Raw genomic sequence first — 23,888 nt, 5'->3', positions numbered from 1 at the left:
GGACGTATTGAAATCCCGCCATGCTCCGGGAAGCGGGCCAACCAGGTCCATCGCAACCCGCTCGAACGGCGTGTCAATTAGTGGCATTGGGACCAAGGGCGCCTTAGGTGTCCGGGGGGGGGCGGCCAGCTGGCACCCCGGGCAAGAGGTACAATACCGCTTCACGTCCCCGTCTAGTCCCGGCCAATAGAACTGAGCCCGAATCCAGGCCAGGGTCTTCTCATGCCCCAGGTATCCCACCGCTGGTATGTCGTGGGCCAAGCTCGTTACGGCCCGTCGATGGCATCGGGGCACGAGAAGCTGGGTTCGAGGCTCTTGCGTACGGGGGTCCCGTTTGATCCGGTAAAGCCTGTCTCGCTGGAGCTCGAAGTGGGGCCACTGCGTAGCCCGGCCCGGGTCGACCACTGACCCATCAATGGCCGAAAGCTGCTCATAGGCCCCTCGGAGAGTGGGGTTGGCCCGCTGGTCCCGACAAAAGTACGTGTCGAAGTGGGGTTCGGAGGGGCCTCCTTCAGCCGAACCCTCAGCCTCCAAGGTTTCGGCTCCACTCTCCTCTGTGTCTTCCTTGGCATTTGCCGGGGGTTCCGGGGACTCGGCCGCCAGGGCAGGGATGGATCGCAGGAGCCCTTCAAAGGCGGGCCAGTCCCACCCCAGAATGACTGGGTAGGCCAGACGGGGGGCCACCCCGACAATTAACGACTGGGTGAGGCCATTGACCGTCAGCCGGGCCCAAGTGCTCGGGTAGGGTTGAACGTCTCTATGGATACACTGAAGGTGGATAGGTCCCAGGCCGGGGTCGACCGGCAGTCCCAAGGCCTGACAGACCAACGTTTGACCACAGCCGGAGTCCACCAGGGCCATCGTGGCTTGGTCCCCCACGACCACCGGGATCATGAGCTTAGGGGGCTGGGGTCGTCGAGCCCGACCTTCCCCTGCGTATACCTGCCCATAGTCACACTCCATCGCGGGGCAGTCCCTTTGTAAGTGGCCGGTCCTCCCACATCCAAAGCAGGGTCCTATTTCTGAGCGCCCACGCCAGGGCCCGGTGGCCGGAGGGCTTCGGGGCCTGCGGCGGGGCTCTGACGGGCCCCTGAGGGAGGCACCTGAGCCCGAGGGCGGGTCAGGCTCCGAACAGTGGGTCCGAGGGGCCGGCTCGGGGGCCCGTCTGTGACCTGGGCCCCGCAGTCCAGATGGGGCGGACCCTCTCCTTCCTCCGTGGGTTTGGTCGGGTCCTGGGGCTGGGGACGGAAAGGCGGGCCCCACCGAGGCCTCGGCAGCGAGGAAGTCCTCCATCAGGGAGACCGTGGCCCCCAGGGTGGCGGGCCGGTGGCGGAGGACCCAGGCCCGTCCTTGTGCAGGCAGGATGTGCACAAACTGCTCGAGAATCACCTGCTCAGTTACTTCCTCCGCCGTACGGGTTTCGGGCTGCAGCCAGCGGCGACAGGCTTCTTTCAGCCCTTGGGCGACCAATCGAGGGCGAGCGCCGGTCGGGTATGCATGGCTCCGGAACCGTTGTCTGAATGTTTCGGGACTGACGTCCAACGCGTCGAGGATTGCTGCCTTCACCCAGTTGTAGTCTCGGGCATCTTCCATCGACAGCCCGCGATAGGCCAGCTGAGCTGGCCTGGTCAGGTAGGGGGCCAAGAGAGTGGCCCATTGAGCCCGGGCCCACCCTGCGACTAGAGCCACCCGCTCAAACGTGACCAAGAAGGCCTCCGGGTCGTCCCCCGGGCTCATCTTGGTCAGGCGCAGGGGTGCCGGCGACCGGGGACCTCCGGGGTCCTCTCCCGTGGCCCCGTCGGCGGGTCGGGCGGCAGTCCCGAAAAGCATCTGTAGTTGGGCCCCCAGTTGCTGGATAAGCTGCTGTTGCTGCTCCAGCCGAGCGGCCTGCTGCTGTCGCTGCTGCTGGAGGAGGGTGGCATCTTGTTGTTGCTGTTGTTCACGAAGGGTGGTCTGCTGCTGTTGCTGCTGCAGCAGTTGCGCCGCCTGCTGCCGCTCCTGGCTTTCCACCAGCCGTTGGAACAGCCATTCCAGATCCATGTCCCGGTTTGGGCAACGCTGGTTACCTTAGCGCTCTCCTACCGGCCCCTTCTCACAGGGGCGGAGGGGTTCGCCTCCCCACTTCTGGTACCAGTTGTAACGAGGGTTGCCGGGGCTCAACCCTCCCTGTGGAGGAGGGGAGCCACACCGGCCGCGTTCTGTCCTCCACGGGGCCGGACCCTTGGACCTGCGGCCCACTGTCCGGTGGACGTTCGGTCCCTGTGGAGAGGACTGAGCACAGGCAAAGTCAGAGGGGGCCCAGCCCTTGGTTCGGGCGGGGCACCAAACGCAGTACAAGGAGCTCTGGCCCTTTTGGGGCAGGGCAGAGCAATGGCAAAGTCAGAGGGGACCCAGCCCTTGGTTCTGGTGGGGCACCAGCACAGCAATACAATGGTTCAATCACACTGGCCTCTCTAGGTCGGGGAAAGGGGGATTCTGCCACCCGGTTACGAGTGGTAGGGGGAACGCAGGCCTGCCCACTCCTCTGCGTTCCAGCCCGGGGCCCTAGTAGCGGCTGTCGCCGCTAGTGGCAGTCAGTGGGGGTCCTGACCGAAACACACTGACATAGGCTCGGGGCCCTCTGCAGCCTGACTGTAGTCAGCTGCCCCCGGGCTACTTCCTATTTCCCCCTCGGCTCCTACCTGGTCCGCAGGGACGACCAGCACCATGGGATCCTCCCAATCAGGGCTGGGCGGAAGGTCCGGGAATACCTCAGGGAAGGAGGACCAGGTCTGGTCCAACGGCTCCTCGGGGCCGTAGCAAGGATGGGGTAGCTCTGGTAGCCCCTTGTCGCAGCAGCTGTGGGGTAGCTCTGGCAGCTCCTCGTTGTAGTGGGCGCGGGGTAGCTCCGGGAGCTCCTGGTACCGGCCTCTGGCCTCAGCAGCCTCCCAGTGACGAGAGCCGGCGGGCACGTCTGCTCCTGGCGGCGACTGGGGCCTGACTGAAGGCTGAGGCCCGGCTTTTATCCTTCCAGGTCGCCGCCTGAACCTCTGAGGGGCGGGACTTCCACCCAGCGGTTCCGCCCTGGGGGATGATTGACGGGGCTCAACCCTCCCTGTGGAGGAGGGGAGCCACACCGCCTCGCTACACCTGTACATAGTTTGTGCTTACATTTTTCACATTTGGGGTTTATATGCACTAGCACTTACTTCCATATAACTGAAGTCACTTGGGTGTGAAAAAGCCACCCCCAAGTGATATAAGTTACACCAACCTAAGCACTGCTGTGGACAGCGCTATGTTGGCGAGAGAAGCTCTCTGCACTAGCAGCGCTACAGTGGTACAGCTGCGCTGCTGTAGTGATTCTAGTCTAGACTAGCCCCAAAAATCCACCCTGCAATCAGATACATTAACATACGTAAAATGTCTGCCCTAGAGTGGACTCCTTTAAAACAAATCTAGCAGTGAGTGACTTGAATAAGCCTTTGAGTGGTAAATGGCATCATTATAAGGATATTAAGAGGTCAGGCAGCCAAGACCTCTTGCTAAACTGGAGCTAATTTCTGAATCGTATTCACACAGTAATGCCCTTTTCATAACAGCAAATAAATCACATTTGTAACAGTTGTTAATAACTAACTGCCAAGTATCTGTTGCTGTATTAAATATGCTATTTGTCAACTTAAATATTTCCTGCTGCATGGTATAAAATGCAAATCAGATGCTGATGGCGAGCTTTGCTTAACAATAGAGGGAACTTTTACCAATTACAATGCTTAATTTTCCCTAAGAATGTAGTCTTACATAGTCACTTTCTATGGAGGTGAGAAGGAGCTTTCAAAATACAATAGATATTTCAGCATGTGACAACCCTTCAAATGAGCTACATTTTTACAGCACATGTAGTTCATGATGAATTCATATTAAATGCATTTCATAAGTATTAGTAATAAATCAATAATAGCAAGAGTATCTTTAACTGTGCGAAAATTAGGTTTAGAATCTAAAATAAGTATTCTACAAAGAGAGAGAGAACTGGATGGCTTGAGTGAGAGGATCAAGGATTATGGAAAATATTTAGTCCATAGGTTCAAATCTGTCCCAAAATGGCAGTGACCAACCGTCATTAGTATCCAATGCCTGTTCAGTGACCCACGTGACATGAGTTGATGATCTCCCTCCAGTTTCTGGTGCCATAGCAGTAAAGTCGCAATCAATGTCAGCAGTAAGTGAAAGCTTTGCTGGAAGGAGGGAAAGATCTCAAAAGCTGAGAGACAATTAATCCCTCATCCCTAGAGGTGGTCCCTCCAAGATAGGCTTCAGAACAAAAGCAGGGAGCGTAAGCAACATTTGTGCTGCCATTGCCCGTGTTGTACCTGATCAGTGGATAATTACATGGCTTTGGACAGTCAAAGTCATGTTCTGACAATGTGTAAAGAACCTGGCCTTCCACTTAACAACAGATATACACTCAAAGAAATGCAGCAATCTTGAAATAGACATTAGCAGATGACAAATTTATTAAAACATGATAGAAATTCAAATAGACAACATAAAACGTGATGTTACATGTTTTATGTAACAAGTAATACAATCAAACAAGCTTTGTAAGCAGCTACTTTCCTGTAAGTTTAACTGTAAAGTGTGCATAGGCCACTTTTATTTATGTTCAGATCTACAGAAAAGACCCATCCAATTCAGCCTGGGCACACTTCATATAATTTTAATAAAATGCCCAGCATGTAACGCTAGCTCTAACAGACCCTCCAAAAGGTAAGCACCCACCACTCTGAGACCCAGGGGCATTACAGGATCCTCACTGAATGAGACATTAGCCCAGCCCAGCTCAGCTCTCTGCTCAGGGAAGGGCTATAAGACTGCATGCTGGTGACAGAAGGCCTTTGGGCAGGACAGCCTCCATACCCAGAGGTCACAGGATTGGGCTGAATGCTGGAGGCGTTACTGTCCATCAATGTTCCTTACATTCCATGCTTCATCATCCGATGATGATTTTAGCCTTGTGAAAAAGTGCTATAAAAATTAATGGATTAAATCAAGAGTTAGATTCTAAAAGCCTACAGCATGTAGCAGAGAATGATATCCATCACCTATAACCCACAGTTGCCAACTTTCACGCAGTAAATAAGCACCCTGACTGTTACAATAAGCCAAAAATCAAGCTAATCCCATTTCAAAACAAAGCCAAAACAAGCCAATCCCTAAGAACCCCAATACTCTATGTGACTAGATCCCCCCAGTGTGTAGTCTGAGACTGTGGTGGGCCTGCTGTGAACCCCTGACTCTCTCCCCCCCTTGCCCCTGCTTGCCAGGAGCCACAAACTAGCCAACAAGCAACTCACAAGCCAATTAAGCCAAAACCAAGCCCAATTTCTGCATTTTCTTCTGCAGGTTTGGCATGTCTGCTCTGACCATGGTTCTTTTAAACCATTCTACAGAATACTACAGCACGGATATTGTTCTGTGTTACTACAGAATGGTGCAAACCCCTACAGAGAGTTTAAGTCATCATTACATTCCAGGGCTAAGAAGGTTGTCATTAAAGGTGCAGATTACCCAGTTTTTAAAATAGAGGGGGTAGTCCTCAACAACACTGAGTTCAGGGAGAGGAAGGCAATGACAGCTCCAAGCCACCTTTTTACCTCCTCTAATCCTGGGCCTGAACCATCACTCTTGCAAGCTGGAGATGCCAAATGGTCACTAATTTAAGCCAGTTGGGATGTTCCCCTAGGGACAGTTTTACAGGAGCAGGATTGCCAGAACACACTGTACTCTGGCCATGTCCTGGAACAACTCCTATGTAGGGGAAAGAAGGGAGAGCTGGTGGCGTAAGCGAGCTATGTTGGCTTTATACTATGATAGGTAAAATCCCCCAAAGTCCCTTTAGTTCAGCTTCCAGTCCACGGCGCACTGCTGAAGCAACATGAAGGAGAGACAGACTGGACTGAGAATCTTGCCCCTAGTTTTCATGGGATTGATAATGGGGTGCAATTTTTCATGTTACTAGTTCAGATGCAGTCCAGATCATTAGTAACCAACCGATGCCACCATCCACCAGGTGGGTAGATTCCTATATGAAATGAGCTGGAAGTTTCCCTCCAGTTCCCATTGGTCAGATATGCCCTTTGCAAAATTCACAGTAATTGATAAGGACAAGTAAACTTGTTGGTAGTCTTGACAGTGAGGTTACGGATTAAGTGAGGTTGAGGCTCGCAGGGAGAGCAGCAGGGCAGCTGCCTATGGTGGACTTATTCTGGGGATGCGGCGTGGACATCCATTTGCAAGCCTATCCATCTGGCACCTTTCACCAGTGATATATAGACACAGACCCTCAAATGGAAACGAGTAACGCTTGTAACCTTATACTAAGCACATGCTTTACCCCACTGCAGTTAGCAGGTGTCCCCTGGGCATAATAGCCTAGGATTAATTATAATAAAAAAGAAAAAGAAGTAGAATCCTTTATATATGAGCCTAAAGAATTCTAGTCCAAGAGGATTCAATAGGTGTTGACTTTTCATTTTCCCTGAAGGGCTCATCAGGCACATGCCAAGAAAACCTGTTTCCGCTGCAATGAAAGGGCTTTTCTGTATGCACAGCACTGAGCTAAATCAATGTGGCTGGAGCTGCCAGCAGCAGGGGAGAAGAACCTGAAATAATAAAAATATATAACCTTTGAGCAAGAGCACAGAAACTGGGAAAGCAAGGATTTACAGGCTGTCTGCCCTCTGTTTTTCATGGTGTATCTGTGCCTGACACATACATGCCATGGTCTAGGAAACAAATATTTTAGGGATGCCTATTGCCCAGTAGAGTTTATCTCTTCCACTGCCTCCTCCTCCCAAGATGCTAGCTTGAATGCACACAGGCCCTTTGCTTTGAGTCCTCTCAATTCTGCAGCATCTCTGCTGCTGGCCACTCTTTCTGCTGACTGACTTATGAAGCACTGCACAGGGCGACAAGTATGGCAGAAGAAGTCTGGTGGCATTAATGAAAGGAAAATGATTCCTCATTATTAATAACGTATACAGCACCATTTATCCCAAACTGATATATACAGGAAGTGCTCCATCCTCTGCTAAAAATGCCACCATGTCTGTGCAAAACACAACAACTCAAATGGGAAAGAAAAGATTATGTGAGCTAAGTGGGACTGCTGGAAATGTTAAGTAGATGGATGTGATCATCTGAGTTGGAATTTGCCCAGACAGTGGGAATTAATGCCCACACAAGTGTTATGGCAACTTTAATGACCATAAGTGGTTAGGACATTGGCATTACAGCTCAGTCCACAAGCATCAGCTCAATGCCCCAGAGCACCATGCCCAGAGGAAAGAATGCCACTACTGAACGTTTACAGCATTTCTCATCGCACCTGGGATTTGCTTATAGGTTCCACTCAAGCACTGAGCAGGCCCAAAACCTGCTTAGCTCACTAAAGTTGCAGCACAAGGTAGCACAAAGCAGACCACAGGGCAGTTGTAGTTCTTGTCACCATCAGATGAAAGCAGGATGGGGAAGAATGCCAAGAATGTTATGTCCGAAAAAGAAAAAGTAGAAGCAGACAAGAATGACCAAGAGGAAAGGGGAAAAAAGAACCAGAGTGAAGCAAAAACAACCCCCTAAACCACTGAGTGAAAGAAAAATGATATACTAAAGGAAAGCGCTGGGCCTGGAGAACAGATCCTGGGATGCTGCTGGTTTCCAATAGCACCTACTGCCACAACTCAGCAGGGAAAACAAACACCTTTCCAAGATGGCTCCTGCTTCTAAGTAAGGTTTCTCTTCCCTGCTACGCTGTGGGAGTGAGAACTGTGAAACAAGTGAAGTTTGACGTTTCTATCTGCTGCAGTTTTTGATTAACAGAGCTATATGGCTCTGATCCAAACTCCACTGGCGCCAGCGAAAGTCTCCTGACTGACTATAATAGGCTTTGGATCAGGCCCTATAAAGCCAATTATTATTGTAGCGTCTATATAAAACAAGTTCTAAACTAATCAAACTGCATGAAAAAACATCTCTCTCATCTACTGTAATGATTTTCCTTTAACTCAGAGTGACAGACAGTGGCGATCTCTATAAACTCTGTAAGAACTGAACAGTCCTTCTTCATTGTGAGAAGCAACAGAGGTAAATGAAATGTGATTCCATCTTATATCTGTTGATACTGCATACTTCTTCAATTAAAGCCACAATCTACAGAGCCCAAATGCAAGACGGAAGAAAGGCAAGCACGACCTAATTCTTTTTTTTAAAAAAGGTGGCTTGTAGTTACAGCTTTCAATAATTTTAAATGAACAATCAGAGCCAAATGCATCTGTGCACCAAGATGCCTGTTTTCCTGGAAATCCTACTGATAACAGGAGATGTTCAGCCCGTGTGGTACATGGCTGGTGTGGTAGCTAATTTTGTTTGTTGCTGTATCATTTTAATGAATCAGACACAAGAATTATTTAAAAGGTCCCTCACAAGTGTAAATTTAAAGACTGGTGGAGAACGCAGTCTTGTTTTTCTGCTGGTAACTGAATTGGTGGCTAGCAAATGGAACTGTGTCCATGGGGACATGCTATTCATCTCTTAACTTTTCAACATAGAAGGAAAATTATTTCCAATGTGATCTATGGGATTACATATCTTTCTTAAATTGTAATGGAAGAGGAGTGTCAAAATCCCCTAGAATGCTGTGAACATATCAGCCTTAGTTTTTTTTTTTCATGATATTTGCATGGTTTATATAAGCAATAGTGACTGGTCAGGTCAGGCATTTACTAGCAATTAATAACCAAGTGAGTTGTCTGCTCCAGTCAGTCAGCTGCTGTTACAAAAAAGGCGTGCCCTAGAGGTCACGTATAAGTAAAATCAAAAGAGTGCCACAACTAGGAAAGTACTGAACATTTAATGTTTTTAAGCCTGTTCTCATTTTCCTAATTTGCCCTGGTACCTCTATACAATGAAGGACATCAGATACATGATGTCATAAACTGATCTGAGGCTCCTGCAGTACCAAGAACCCACCACATGACAAGTTAAAAAGTAATGCAGTCAACTTTAACTTAAAATGTCAGGGCTTTCACAGGTTTCTGTCACCATCTAAATATTGCCAAAAACGGAGGCCCTATTTCTAGAGCCTTGCAAATCCATGGATATCCGTGGATAATTTTTGTGGCTCGGATGCGGATATAAATTTTGTATCTGCGCAGGGCTCCACCTATTTCTCTCCAATAAGTGTATATAATTCCTTTTAACAGCAACAGAGTATGTGTTCATAAGTTTAACAGAAACAGAGCTCAGTTGTGAAGCCCTAAATGGACCCAAGACTTAAAACTGACATTTGTATTTCAAACATCCCAGTGTTCTGAGGTGTTCAGATCTGGGGTTTTGCACTGTCCCATTATAAAGATAGAGGCTATGTGCTAAATTGGGATTCAGAATTTGAACACCCTCAAAACTGATCATATTTGGGTTTTCGGATTGGGCCTACACAAGAGAGAACTCAGATTTCTCAGACTTCTCAATCTTTAGACAATGTCTAGTAAAAAAATCAGAGGTTCAACCTATAAGACGTACTGACTACTTGGCCAAGAAAATGTTATGGAAAGAAGGTTACGATTTGGGATCTGGCATCACTTACAAAAGATTTTTGGTATGCAAGCTCTGCTGAATGCTGCAAGGAGATGCTTTCCTTTAAAATGCATGGCTTCGGCTCTACAGGCTGCACCTCATGATAAAGCCAGCTCAAGTGAATAAAATCACAATTATAGTGTAATTCTTTACAGCTGCCATAAAGATGCTTCAACTTTAAAACAAACTTAAGGGAAGAAAAACATAAATTCTTAAACAGTTACTAAATTATAGCTTTTGTTTCCCCAGTTTAATTGTTTTATCTGCATCTAGTACTGACGTCTACATTAGTGTAAAAAGCACACCTGCTATTTTTAAAGAAGTGCTTGGATGACACTGTAAAAACTTCAATTAGTAAAATATTAATGCAACTTGGGCTTTGACAAGCGAGCTCTTTTTATTACTTTTAAAATGGACAATGGAGTTGAATATTGTAGCAAGGATTGCATACAGTATCTTATCAGGCTGCCATCTAGTGGCAGTTATTGTGATAGCCCAGTGTCACCTCTGACAAACTTTTTGAGCTCTGGCTGGCTCGCTGTCTGATGTGGAAACAGTTAAAGGGAAAGCTGTGGAACCTGTTTGAAAATTGCACAGAGAAAGCACTATGCTGTGCTAAGAGGAATCTGGGAATTTCTTTATTGGTCACAATTACTATTATTATTATTAGTTAACATTTACATTGCAGTACTGAAAGCCCACAACCATGTTAGGCCTCACTGTGCTAGACATGCAGCAAACACCAAATAAATGACAATGCCTGCCACCAAGAGCTTACAGGCAGAGAGGCCTGGTATAATGGGTGGATGACACAACAAGCGAGACAGGGTGGGAGAGATGGGGTAACAGATATGCAAATTCTTATCCAAAGCAGAGTAGTGATCACGGCTCTCCACTTGCTGAGCCATTGTCAGGTTGTACTTTAGTGTCTGCATTTTGGCATCAAATAACCAACGAATATAAGAGTGTAAAATCCATTTGATCAGTCTCTCACAGGCTTTCATCTACAGTGATGTTATTTGAAATCTTCAGCTCTAATGCTATACATGTCAGAACTGATCAAATGTCATGATTTTAAAGTCAATCTCGTTCCTTTAAGGACCTGATTCATGGATCTATTCAGGATTGGCAATACTGAATGAAAGTTTAACCCTGAATGATGAAGAACAGGCCCTATAAATGGAGTTCCATCACAACAAACAGTCTCTTTGAAGGGTTTCTTTCCATCAGGCTTCCTTATTGAGAACAGTGACTCTCCTTGGTGGGTATCAGGATGAAATTCAAAGGAAATGAAATTGGAAGCCATGTGAAGAAGTTCCCCAGGGTACCTGTTTCCCAGTCCTTCTGGAAAGACATACGCTTTCCAGAGGAGCTTGTGACCAAAGTTCAAAACCAGACAAATTTCCCTTCCTCAGGGAATCTGTCCTTCAGCCAAACACAGGAACTAGACTGGCAGTTTTAGAGCCTTGTCTCTATGAGAAACTACCAGTAACTTTATCTCCCTCTATGCTCATTCCTTTTTCAGAAGTTGCTGAAATACCCTATCCTCTTCCCAGCATGCCTTGCCAGGCTGGTCTACAAGTCCTGCCACTCTGAGATTACATTTACCAGCAAAGGAGAAAGGAGTTCCAGATCATCCTGCACTTTAAGAGCTCCCATCTGAGGCCCAGATCCGCAGAGGTATCAAGGAAGTTAAGAGCCTAAATACTTTTGGGGAGCTGAGCCTCAATCCGCAAACAGAGGCAGTAGTTTGGGCTTCCTTCCTAAACCCTCTACTGACTGACAGAAGCTGCTTCCGCCCCCCAAGTGGCTGCCCTTCTTGTCCCACAAGTCTGTCTTTATTTGTTCAACTAGAATAGAGTAGTGTTGGTCGCATGCACCCCCCTCATCAGCCTTAAAGAACCATAACACTCCATTACATGTCTCCTAATATTTTACCCTATCTAATAAATAATAAGTAAGGCATTACTTAAACTTGAGATATTGCAGATTCCACAATATTAGGCTTCCACCACAATTCTGACAGCAAGTGCCAATCTGGACACAAGAACAAATGGATATAAACTATCCACCAACAAGTTTAGGCTTGAAATTAGATGAAGGTTTCTAACCATCAGAGGAGTGAAGTTCTGGAACTGCCTTCCAAGGGGAGCAGTATGGGCAAAAAATCTAATTCACTTCAAGACTGAGCTTGATAAGTTTATGGAGGGGATGGTATGATGAGCCTGCCTATGATGGCACGTAAACCGATCTGTGACTGCTAGCAGCAGATATCTCCAATGGCTGGTGATGGGGCACTAGATGGGGAGGGCTCTGAGTTACTAGAGAGAATTCTTTGCCAGGTGTCTGGCTGGTGGGTTTTGCCCTCATGCTTATGGTCTAACTGATTGCCATGCCTAGGGGTGGAAAAGAATTTTCCCCTGAGTTAGACTGGCAGAGACCCTGGGTTTTTTTTCCCTTTCTCTGCAGTATGGGGCATGGGTCACTTGCAGGTTTAAACTAGTGTAAATGGTGAATTCTCTGTAACTTGAACTCTTTAAATCATAATTTGAGGACATCAGTAACTCAGCCAGAGGTTAGGGGTCTGTTACAGGAGTGGGTGGGTGAAGGTCTGTGGCCTGCAATGTGCAGAAGGTCAGACTAGATGATCATGATGGTCCCTTCTGACCTTAAAGTCTATAAGACTCTGCATACAAAAGTCTTTCCTTGGCGCTAATCATTTTTGTAATCATGCTTTGTAAATTGATCAGACTGCACACGGTATCTTAGATGTCACTGATTTACAGAAAGCAGCAGAGAATCCTGTGGCACCTTATAGACTAACAGAGGTTTTGGAGCGTGAGCTTTCGTGGGTGAATACCCACTTCGTCAGACGCAGGTAGTGGAAATTTCCAGGGGCAGGTATATATATGCTAGCAAGCAAGCTAGAGATAACGAGGTTAGTTCAGTCAGGGAGGGTGAGGCCCTGTTCTAGCAGTAGATTTACAGATCCCACTATTTCTATATAGGTTTCTCTCCCAGAACTTCTACATTTTAACAGTTAGCTTTTCATTTTATGACCATTACTACACCTTGAGCAGAATGTCTGACAGCAAATAACACTCTCAGGTCTTTTCCAGAGTGCTACAGCTAATCTGAACGCAGTAACACGTATGAATAGTTTAAATTATCCTTTAAAAATGTGCAATATCTTTCATTTGTCAGCACTGCAACTCACCTGCCACTTTGCTGCCCTTCCAGCTAACTCTAGCCAGATTGTGCTATCCAGGCAGGGTGCCCCTGGACCCAGAATTGTGCAGGAGAGGACCCCCTCCCTCCGAAACACACTATGGGGGCACTATGACTCCCAAGTGGTGCCTCCCTGGACAGTCCCAATCCATATGGCCTCATGAGAAAACTGCAGAGAGGAACTAGCCAGAGACTCCAGCCAGCAGGAGCAGAAGAAACCAAAGCAGGAACCTTTGGACACTCAGAGAACTTAAATAGTTTTGACTAGACTTTCTGTCCTGTTGTGATTGGCTGTCTGCTCCAACCCTCCTCCTCCTCCCTCAGTCTCTTCATCTCAGTTTCACTCCACATCTGGCCCTGTTACCCTCTTCTCTCCTGCCCGTTCCCATCACCCCCCACTTCCCTTCCCTTCTCTGCCATTTAGCTGATTCCCCTCCTATGTAAACCCACCCAAAAAACCAAATCAAACTATCCTGGCACTAACATGAGGTTTGAAGCCATCCCATTGTTCACCCTGCTTCTGTTTACCCCTTTCCCTGTCTTTCTTGTTAATTTACATTGCAAACTCTTTGGGGCAGGGACCATCTGCTGCTCTGTGTTTGTGCTGCACCTAGCACAATGGGGCCTCATTCGCAGCTGGTCACTAGGCATTACTGTAATAAATGTGATTAAGAATTAATAATGTTGAATAGTATCTTATTCTATGAGGAATCCCACTAAAATCAAGCCTCATCTTAGTTAACCCAAACAGTTTTATATTGTCTGGAAATTGCTCATCATCTTTTCCAGGTCACACACTTATTAAACAACACAGGTACTAGTGCAGAACCTTTCAGCACTACACTGTTAAGCCTCTGCCTTGTTGAAAATTGCCTATTTGTTCCTACTCTTTATTTCCTGTTTCTTAGTTTCTGATCCATGACACTATTTTACCTCTCACCCAATGACTATTTAGTTTCCTTAATAGCTTCTTATGAAGGACTCTGCCAAAGGCTTTTTGAAAGTTCAAATATATTCTGTCAGCTAGTTTTCCTTTATCTGATTTTTTGTTGTCATGTTCAAAGAATTCTAAGATTAGAAAGGCACAGTTTCACTTCACAGAAGCCATGCCGGCTTGCCCCCTATCATCTCATGTTCAGCTAGGTGTTTTATAATTCTACATATTAACTTTCTATACAATGCAACTCATAACTGTCCAGCACAAGAGATCATTGCAATTATTCTGCAGGAGAATTCTGAATCTCTGCTAACCTTTTCTGTACTACAACAAGAAGCACATTTCAGAAATGCAGATTTCCTGAAGAATGCTACAAATTGTCTAAATTTCTTGTAATGATTCATAAAACAGGAAGAGAGACTTGGCCTAATTTTGAAAACCAGGATAACTATAATCAAGATTTACACTTGGACCAGACCTTAGCCCAATTATTATTATTGAACTTCCTTCAAAAAATGCTAAATACATGTTGATGTAACTATAATGTACAGTACTTATAAAGACAGTAGAGTTTACTAGATGAACAAATATGAAATCAATATTTAGTAAGATTATATTGTATAGATGCAATGATTATCTATAGTAAAGTTAATAAAATCCAGTGCTCACTTGCACTACAGTGCTCTGTGCTCTCATCACATCTTAAGATAAGCACCATCAGGCCTGGTCAATAGTGAATGCCTAAGACAAGTCATTGAGTCATTAGGTGGTATCCTTCCTTCTGGGTGTTACAGTGGTTTAAGGAAGGATAGTGTTGTTTGAGTGCCATCATTCTAGGTGAGATCTCAAACAAATATTCTGACCATTGCTATCCTTAAAAATCACCTCACATTTCTCCCAGTAGAGGTGGCGCCCTTGGTGAGGTGTTCAAGCTAAACTCCACTGGCTAATGGCCTACATAAAATTTTCCTTTGTAATAGTAAGTTAGACAAGGCATATTTCCCCTTTATTTCCTAAACTGTTATGTAGTGTTCAAATGGGAATGCCACCTTCTAACCCCCAGAAGTGGCTGTATTTCAATTATCTTTTATATAAAGTTTGCTGCGATCTTTGAAAAAAGGCACAGTACAAATGGCAGGTAAGCTCCTTAACCCTGCGTTGCCATGTAACTTGTACTGAATGGGCTTGCATATGCTTTACCATAAAAATAATACTTTGGTCGTTTAAACATGGTTTTCTGACTTTTTAACTCCTACTAGAATAGCATTTGCTGTGAGCCATGCTGGAGTCTGTGATGAAAAGTACACAAGGAATCACTTGGTTTGCACCACCCAAAATATAAATGCTTCTCTTTACTAATACTTCCTCTCTTAAAGAACACATTTAAACTCTGTTGTTTTCATGACTGCATTCAAGCACGATTTCTGGAGGTGTCAATATTTATTTTCGTATTCTATATCCCACAATATGTGCCCACAGATCTGTATACACTTTACAATGTTTGTTTTCACCAATAAATACCATTACCTTATTTATCTGTTTGGAAACTGACTTTGGCCTTTATAAAACTCTTGAAAACAGACACTTGAAAAAGAAAACAGACTTTGTCAAGCAAGGTAAAACAGAATTTAAAGGCCTCCGGCTTCCCTGATAGTAAGACACTCATCAACTATACACAGTTTATAGTAGCTTTTATTAAAGATTTTGCTTTCAATCTTTGTGGGTTTTTTTGTTTGTTTGTTTGTTTGTTTAAATTAAGGTCAGAACACCCCCTCCAATAGTCTTCTTCTGATCCCTTCCATCTTATCAGTGTGATGCCTTATTTCTATTCCCATCACTATTACATTTCTTCCTCTTTTCTTTCTCTTGCTATCAGACCTCCCTCAGCTGTTGTGATTTTTAGTGAGGGTGAGTTTTCAAAGCATGTGGATTGTATTTTGATCATATTTTGCTGTGCCCCAAGTGTTTTGGCAGAAGGGTGTTTTGTAAATAAATTATTAATATGAATCAATACCCCAAAGCAATTAATAATCAAATCAGTGATAAAAATGTCTCTCTCATGCTTTGGAATATACAGAAATGCTCAGATCATTTGGCTGAAATTGTGCTGTGCCTCCTGGAAGTGCAGCACTGAGAGGCATAGCCCAGGAGAAAGAAAATGTGCAAAGGTAGCTTTCAACCACTTTAGCACCCTCACTCTTGTGAGCTGCTCTGGCAGTTTCTGTCACCCTCAACATAATACAGAGTGGCCCCTGCCTGCTCTAAATTACAGTGCACTCCTCCCTATGGGACTGCTCTCTTCCCTCACCTGTGACATGCTGGGCCTTTGCAGGGTAGCCTCTAGCTGTTCTACAGAGTGCGTTTGGCAGTGGAATTCTTCCCAGGCCAGCTCCAGGGCTTTCAAGCAGTGGTGTACCGATAGTCATAGTGTGATGGAGAATCCCTCTCCTTATGTTGCTTCATTAAACAAGAAGGCATTTGATATGCAATAAATATCTGAATTGCAGACAATACCCCTATTTTTGTGATCTGACTAGCCAATAAGATAGGCATTAATTCTCTGTAAGTGTACAGAAAGTGAGTGATGATTTGCTTTGGGCCACCAACTGCTCCCAGCTTGTCATTAATCCCCAGGACATGCCCCGTGCCTGGACTGTTGTTGCTTACATAAAACGTTAGTTAGCTTTTAAATCAGGTCTTAATTTATGTGTGGAATATGATCTTGTGGAGAAGAAAAGTCTTGATCTGAACAACTTGATCCAGGGCATTCTCACTACCAGTGCACAGGAAGCAGAAATTTGTAATTTATGAGACCAATCTAAGAAGAAGCGATATATGTCCCAGGTCCTCCATATATGTGCATGAGAAACTTTACACACGTGAGCAGGCCCATGCAGCTGAGTGGGCTCACATGTGTGTAAGGATGTGCAGGAGTGGGATCCATAGTAAGAGACTGACATGCCATCAACACTGTGTTGGACATTATTCAGAAGGGGCAACGCCCGGCCCTTGAAAGGTGAAGTTGGAAAATGGAGAAGGATGAAATCAGGAGCAATCCAGTCTGTCCAAGTCATGCACTTCCAGTATTTTTGCTCTTCCCCAAACGGGTGATTCACAGGGCATAGACAGAGATGTGTAACTTGGATGAAGGTAGAATCCTGAGGCAAGCAGAGAGCTCTGTCAAGTCTACAGCTCTCTGACAATGCCACTCCCTTGACTTTTACATCAAATAGTGGTAGTGGTGTGTTTCCTTGAAGCAGACTCAGTCCTGAACTTATTCTAGTGCTAAATTCTGAGGCTGGGGAGGGAGGGGGCGCAATGCATTCAGTGGTAGGCCTCATCTTGCCTCACTCTTCAACTACCTAAAAATCTGGTTCAGATTCAGAGCTGAAAGGAATCCCATCCCTTCCCTCACAATTTAGAGTGTTTCCAAATCCTGGTCAGTGAGGATACATATCTGCTATGTTCCCTCATCCATGGATACCACGGCTTGAGTAGGAGATATGGCTTGTTCAGGAGCTGCTGAGCCTCCCTAAGCTGTGCGGCCTCTAAGTGGGGACTCCCCCAGAAGGATGTCTGATACAAGATGGGATCTCGGAGGAGAGGGGATGAGAGAGGAACAGTTTGCTCCAAGGAAGTCTTGGAGACCCCTCTGGCAGGAGTGACAGGATGGGAGGGGTGAACATCTGACAACACATAAAGCAAACTGTGTGCTACGTTTGGAAAGTGAGAGAGATCTGAGCTAGTTAAAGAGTGCTAAGTTAATGACAGATTGAAGAGATCAGTGGCTAAGGATTGGGCTGAGAGGGACTTGAACAGACTGGAGAGACCAAAAGAAACAAGCATTTCTATCACACATTAAATTGTCTGACACTAAACTGCATTCAATATGAGCAGACAGACCTTGTATATTTGAAAAGGCTATAGCATTGTATGATGCGATGCGTTCTCATCTCAAAGCAGAGGACGTGAGTGCACAACACACTCCAAGAAGCAAGAGGAAAATACACCTTAAATCATTCTGTACCTTTCAGTCTAGGATTTCTTGTGCATTCTGTTCAAATTGCGCCATTAAGACATTGACCTGGTGCAGAGCTGCCCCATCACAGAAACTATGGGAAGGACGGCACCCCAGAGAGGCACAAAGCCATCACATGGCCCAGTGAACAGGACCACCTTCCAGCCTTCCTCATCTTTCCAAATCAAGACATGGCCAAGGGATAAGGGTGAGACTATGTCTTCCTTCTCTTCGTCTCTTGGTCATTATGCACCCCACAGGTTGCAAGGGACGACAGCTCCCACTGTTTCCCTAAGTACAGGCTCTTGGATTGTGACAGGCCCTTGCATGGTGAGCCTGATGAGGTGGGCAAAGCTCCTAGCAATCTCTGTGTCCCCACTCCCACACAGGACAATTACAATCTGGCCCATAGACTCTTGTTCTTCTTGTCCTCCTCAAGGACCGCTGCAAGACCTTAGGCTGTAGTCAAATCTTGACTAATTTATCATTGCAATATTAATGCAAGCTTTTCCATGGTATCAGCCAGCAATGATAACTAACCTGGGACTGTTCTGCTTGTTTGATTGACAGTCTGTGTTATTTATTCAGCATAGAGAGATTAACCTGTTTGCTATTGACTACTACTGCAACTCATATATGGAGAGAACGTAAATGAGAAACAAAACAACATGCCAAAATATGGATGTTGCAAGGAAATACTTTGCTAATACTAACTGTCTTGAAAAGTTAAGTGAAAGATGGAATTTAAAAATCTCAGTTTTTACACACACGCACACAGAGCTCGGTCTGCATGTGCAATGTGTGGGTTCGCACCCATTTCACCCACAGTTGAAAATCTGGCCCTCACATTGCTTGAAGAGTTGTGTTTATGTAAAAGATACATATAACTTTATGAAGGTTTCAGGGATTTTAAAGTATTTAAATACTGTTACACTGTACTGGTAACAGATGTTCAATTATATCTTTAATTTTTAGTTTTACTGAAAAAACAATAGATCATTTGATATTTTCTGTAAAATATAACTTTGAAAGGATGCCTAAGCATACAGTGCTTCCAGAAAATTTATTTGAGCCTTTCAGCTACTGCATTAAAATCGGTACTTCTGAAATTAGCGTGAGAGCGTTCTAAGAGTCTAATAGGATTTCTTGTTTGCCAAAAAATAGTGCTTTCAGAAGCACAATCTTTTGTGTAATCTCTCTCCCTCACACACAACAAGACAGATGGCATCATTAATTGCCTCTATATCTAATTAAGTTTAAAAAACTGTGCTTAAATAATGCTAAAGTTGTGGTACAAGCTGACAAATGGAGGAAATTTTAAGGTAGAATCATTGGAAGGGAAAACAAGACAGAACAGACAGGAATAATAAAAGAACAAACAGCATTAATTAAATTGTAACTTTCCTGGCTTCTGTGAGGATGTGCCACAACCTTAATATGATCCAGAAAGTGTTTCTGTATTTGGATGGAATCCTGGCTCCATTGATGTCAATTGCAAAACTCCTGCTGACTTCAGCAGAGCCCGATTTCATCCTTTAACCATTTTATTATTGGTTTGTTTTTAAACTTTTCATGGAAGTTATCCAATGTGGCTAATTGCCAGGACAATCCAAAGCACACCACTTGAGCACATACATATTTTGGGTCATGTACATACAGTGGTCCCCATTTCAAAGTTAACATCTGCAATCAGCCATCACACAGTGGTGTCAGACACCTCAGTTTCCTCTACACTTACAATAGAATATGATGGTCCTAACAGTGGTGCCATTACAGAGAGATAACTTTTGCCAACAGATACCACCCTGTAGTAACTTCTGGGCTATAAATGAAACCTCTGCATTTAAGCCTTTCCCCCTCCTCTTTTCACAAAGCACATAGACTGGGATTTTCAAAGCAGCCTATGGAAAGTAGGTGCACTAATTCTGTTGAATGGATTTGGGCATGTCATTCTCATAAGGTCCTTTGAAAACTGCAACCATGCTGCATAATTTACCCTATTAAATACATATGTTAATATAGGCAGTTGCACCTTATAACTATAGTAGAGTCTTACTTATCTGAGCCCCTTGGAAGACAACACCCTTGCATAGATAATTAGGATTTTCTACAATTAGGAGTCAGTAGGAAAGGAGCCAACAGACAAGGAGATGCTGTCAATTTGTGATGTAAACAGGTTTGGGTTCTGGGGCTTTAGCATGACTGGGACCCTGCGTTAGTATTTTGATACATTTCCTGATTTTGAACATAAGTATTTGTACCCAATAACTGTATAGCTGCAAAGACTCCACCTTTTTGTTAAAGTTTTATCATTAGTTTTCAGTCTCTAAACCTGGCTTTCTTTGTTGGCCAATTGTGTAAATTGCAAAATCCCTTAATCTCAATTCCCTTTTTAATATAATAACATGACTTCCTTTCTTTCAAAGAAGAAAATATTCAGAGTAGTTGGAATTTGGTTATTAGGATGTTTTTTGGTGGATGATCTCATAATGACAGAGAAATCTGACCGTATAAACAAAAGAAATGCAAGATTACTCAAGATCAGCAAAACACACGACAAGATCAATATTTTGTCCCACAATTTTGTCAAACCTGATAAGCCTTGTTCATGCCAGAAGGAAAAGGAAATAAACGTGGAACAAGAGTTAGCAATTTTCAGCATGTTTCAAGCTAATAAAATTAGATGGGTCGTTTGCATTATGAGCCCTTCCAGAAAAGATACTAAAATAATGAAATAAAAAATTGTATCACTGTTTTCAGCACACATTTGAAATAATTCCTTTGTCACCTGCTGATGCAGTGCCCCACCCCAAAAACATGCTCTAAAGAGGGTAACTTACCTGTAATTGTAGTTGTGCATACACTGCCTCTGTAAATCCGTGCTCTTGATTGTGAGTTCCTTGGTGCTGCAAGCTTGAGAGCATCTAGAAAGAAGTGACTACTACAGCAGCATAGCCCCTGAGGAATCTGGCTGTTGAATGGGATGGTTTATGAGAAAGACTGTGGTCCCAACTACTCTTCTCTCTCTCTGAGCTGCTGTAGGCAGCAGCGTGTTTTGGAACTGACATTCTGCCTGGTGGATTTATTACATCACTTTTCACCTTGTCAGAAGTCTGATCCAGCTGACAATGAGGTTTCGCTGATTGACTTGCGGACTCAGGCAGGGGTAGATGGAGTTACTTGAGCAGTTCTGATTTTACCTCTTCAAAGACAAACCATTGCTCATTCACAGTAAGGGCTCTCCCAGGCAGGGTTCCACAGGGTTCTCTTTGGTCACCGCTCTCATCTACTTCATCTGCTGCTTTGTGCCTGCTGTAGGTTGCACATTGCACCACAGCTCCAAAAACTACACTGGGCTTCCTAGTACAGTCGCTTCTAGGTGTAATTCAAGGAGTTGCCCTATTAAAAGCACAGTCTAAAACCCAAATTTGCTTGGCCCTGGCTCTTTGAAAGACTACCTCTCACCTAACGTACTGCTGCAACAGCTGAGATCAGTCAATATCACTTCATCTTACACTGTCTAAATCTGAATATCTGAAAGCTGGTGCCAGGGTATTTTCAGTGTAACACACTGTACCCTGAAACTCACTTCCACAGTTCATCAGACAGGGCATGAGTCTGTTGACCTTCAGGGCATGGTATAGAGCCAATTCTTCTTCTCAAACCTTTACCTCAGAAGGCTGGACAGGGGGAAAGCATATTGTCAGGGCCTCATCTATTTCACAATTCTGCAGCTGAAGAATGATTCCTTTCTGCAGAATCTTCAGGACCTAAGCTCTTACTGAAATAATTCAGTGTATCATACCATAATCCATAGAATTGTTAAGATTTAAACTAGTCAACATTTTCCTAATACCAATACTTTACCTTTAAAATATTAATTGGGGGGAGAAGGGCTAGATGGCTCAGAAATTGGCAATTAAATATAGTGCATCAGACCTCTGTCACCATTTCAAATCAAGACCAGGCTGGTACAACACATGAACCATCAGCCGGTGACAATTATCCAATCAGTGATCAGCTGTGCAAAATGAACGGGGGATTTCAGAACAAATTCTATGTCACAAAACCCATCATTATAATTGGTACTACTGGAACCCTTGTAGTCAGTCTCAAGAGAGATGCCTGGATTGAAATGAACCAACGATTGAATTGGTAGAACGACTGAAGGAGGTTCCTCTAGGATCAGACGTGGACAAACTACAGCGGGACCATCCTGCCTGGTCCCTGAGCTCCCGGCTGGGGAGCCTAGTCCCCAGCCCCTCCCCCGCTGCTCCCTCCCTAGCCATGGCGCCGTGGGGGCTGCGCTCTGGCCTGCCGCTCCCGCTGGGCATCATGGAGAGCCCAGCTGGCTCTGGCCAGGTGTCGCAATTGCGAGCCCCTGCTGCTGGTAAGGGGGCGGGGAGCGGGGAGTCTGGGGGGCAGTCAAGGAGGAGGGGGCAGTTGAATGGGGTGGAGGTTCTAGGGGGAGCACTCAGGGGATGGGGAACAGGGAGGGTTGGGAGTGGGAGTCCTAAGGGGCCTGTCAGGGGGCAGGGATGTGGATAGGGGTCGGGAAGGTAGTCAGGGGAAACGAAGCGGGGGGGTTGCATAAGGGGGTGGGATCCTGGCGGGCAGTTAGGGGTGCAGGGTCCCAGGAGGGGGTGGTCAGGGAACGAGGAGCAGACGGCAGTTGGATAGGGGGTGGGAGTCCCAGAGGGGCTGTCAGGAAGCGGGGGGGGTTGGATAGGGGATGGGGGTCCCGGCAGGGGGCAGTCAGGGGACAAGGAGCAGGGAGGTTTGGAGGTTCTGAGGGGAGCACTCAGAGGGCAGGAAGTGGGAGGGGGTGGGGGCCAGGCTGTTTCAGGAGGCATAGTTTTCCCAACCTGGCCCTCCATATAGTTGCGCAACCCCAATGTGGCCCTTGAGCAAAAACATTTGCCCACCCCTGCTCTAGGTGATGGTTTAGGCACGTTAAAAGAGGAGTGTGACACTTGCACTTGCATTGCTTGTGTGGTACCTGATCTCTGGAGTTAAATCTCTACCACCATCTATCTGGCAACTTTCACAACCACTGAATTTATGAAAAAGATATTTTGCACTTATACAGCAGTTTCTATCCAAAGAACTCAAAACACTTTCAATTATTACTGAACTAAGGTTCACGAAAGCTCCAGGTGGAAGTATTATTCCCATTTTACAGATGGAGAATTGGAAGCACAGAAATGTCAGAATTTGTCTGCAGGGGAAAAGTTTATTACATTTAAAAACTCACTGAGCTAATGCCTTTAACATGATCTGCTAGAGCCTTGTGGGACTTCAGATATTTCTGGTACACTATGTGGTAATGTATTTCTGTCCAACTCACCTGCTGCTCCATTGTTTGTGGGTGGATGAAAGTTACAAGGTCAACTGAGAAGTAGCCAAGCACCCCTCTAGATTTGCAGGCCTCTCCAATTTTTAAACATAATGAATTAAGAACTGCTGGATCAACTGAACATTGTGGAACAGTGGTGCCAGAGGATTGCAAAGGACCATCTGCATGGATCTGATCTCCAGATGAAACTATCTTTATGTCTCCCATTGGCTCTATCAGCATATCCACTGTAAGGTTGGTGACATTTTCTGAGGGTGGAAAGGCTTCTATTACACCGCCTGATGAGAAAGGAATTTTTTGTTAGACTTGTAACAGAATTCAAACTCCAGCATTTTCAGAATCGCACAGAATTCAACCAACCACATCTACTGCACTCAGACACTATGGTGAGGACTACCACAGAAATGCTTTAAATAAATAAATAAAATAAGAACTGTGTAGTTAACCCCTATGCATCTCTTGGAAAATGAAGTGTATGTTGTCTAAACAACACTACATAGCCGTTCATAGGGAGAGCATTAACACGATTATTTGGCGCTCTGTGTTATTCTGTTGCCTATTATATAATATTTGATTCAGCTATGATAAATGATAATTGTGACAGACCCAGAGCAGTGGGGTACAGGAGTCTGGTAGAGGGCAAATATACTGGTCACTGGATGAGTAGTTTTCTGTTCCCTGAGTGACCAGAGTAGGGGCTGTACTAGAGTAATCAGGAACCTGCTAGAACC

The 23,888-nt window shown here is 45.3% G+C and overlaps 1 protein-coding gene across 6 annotated transcripts in view; it reads right to left on the bottom strand.

Moving 5' to 3' along the window:
- Positions 1-23,888, bottom strand: part of IQCH (IQ motif containing H) — a 116,547-nt gene that overhangs the window by 18,530 nt on the left and 74,129 nt on the right. For 5 of the 6 annotated variants that reach the window (XM_032764385.2, XM_032764386.2, XM_032764387.2 and 2 more), the window contains one exon: positions 23,149-23,435. In XM_032764385.2, coding sequence (XP_032620276.1) covers positions 23,149-23,435 — 287 coding nt within the window. Of the gene's footprint in view, positions 1-21,693; positions 21,823-23,148; positions 23,436-23,888 lie in introns of those variants that run through there. The other variant, XM_032764389.2, reaches the window with a different exon arrangement.

Source organism: Chelonoidis abingdonii, chromosome 9 (assembly GCF_003597395.2).
Source record: "Chelonoidis abingdonii isolate Lonesome George chromosome 9, CheloAbing_2.0, whole genome shotgun sequence".
Classification (NCBI taxonomy): Eukaryota; Metazoa; Chordata; order Testudines; family Testudinidae; genus Chelonoidis; species Chelonoidis abingdonii.
This window is presented reverse-complemented; position numbering and strand designations above follow the sequence as displayed.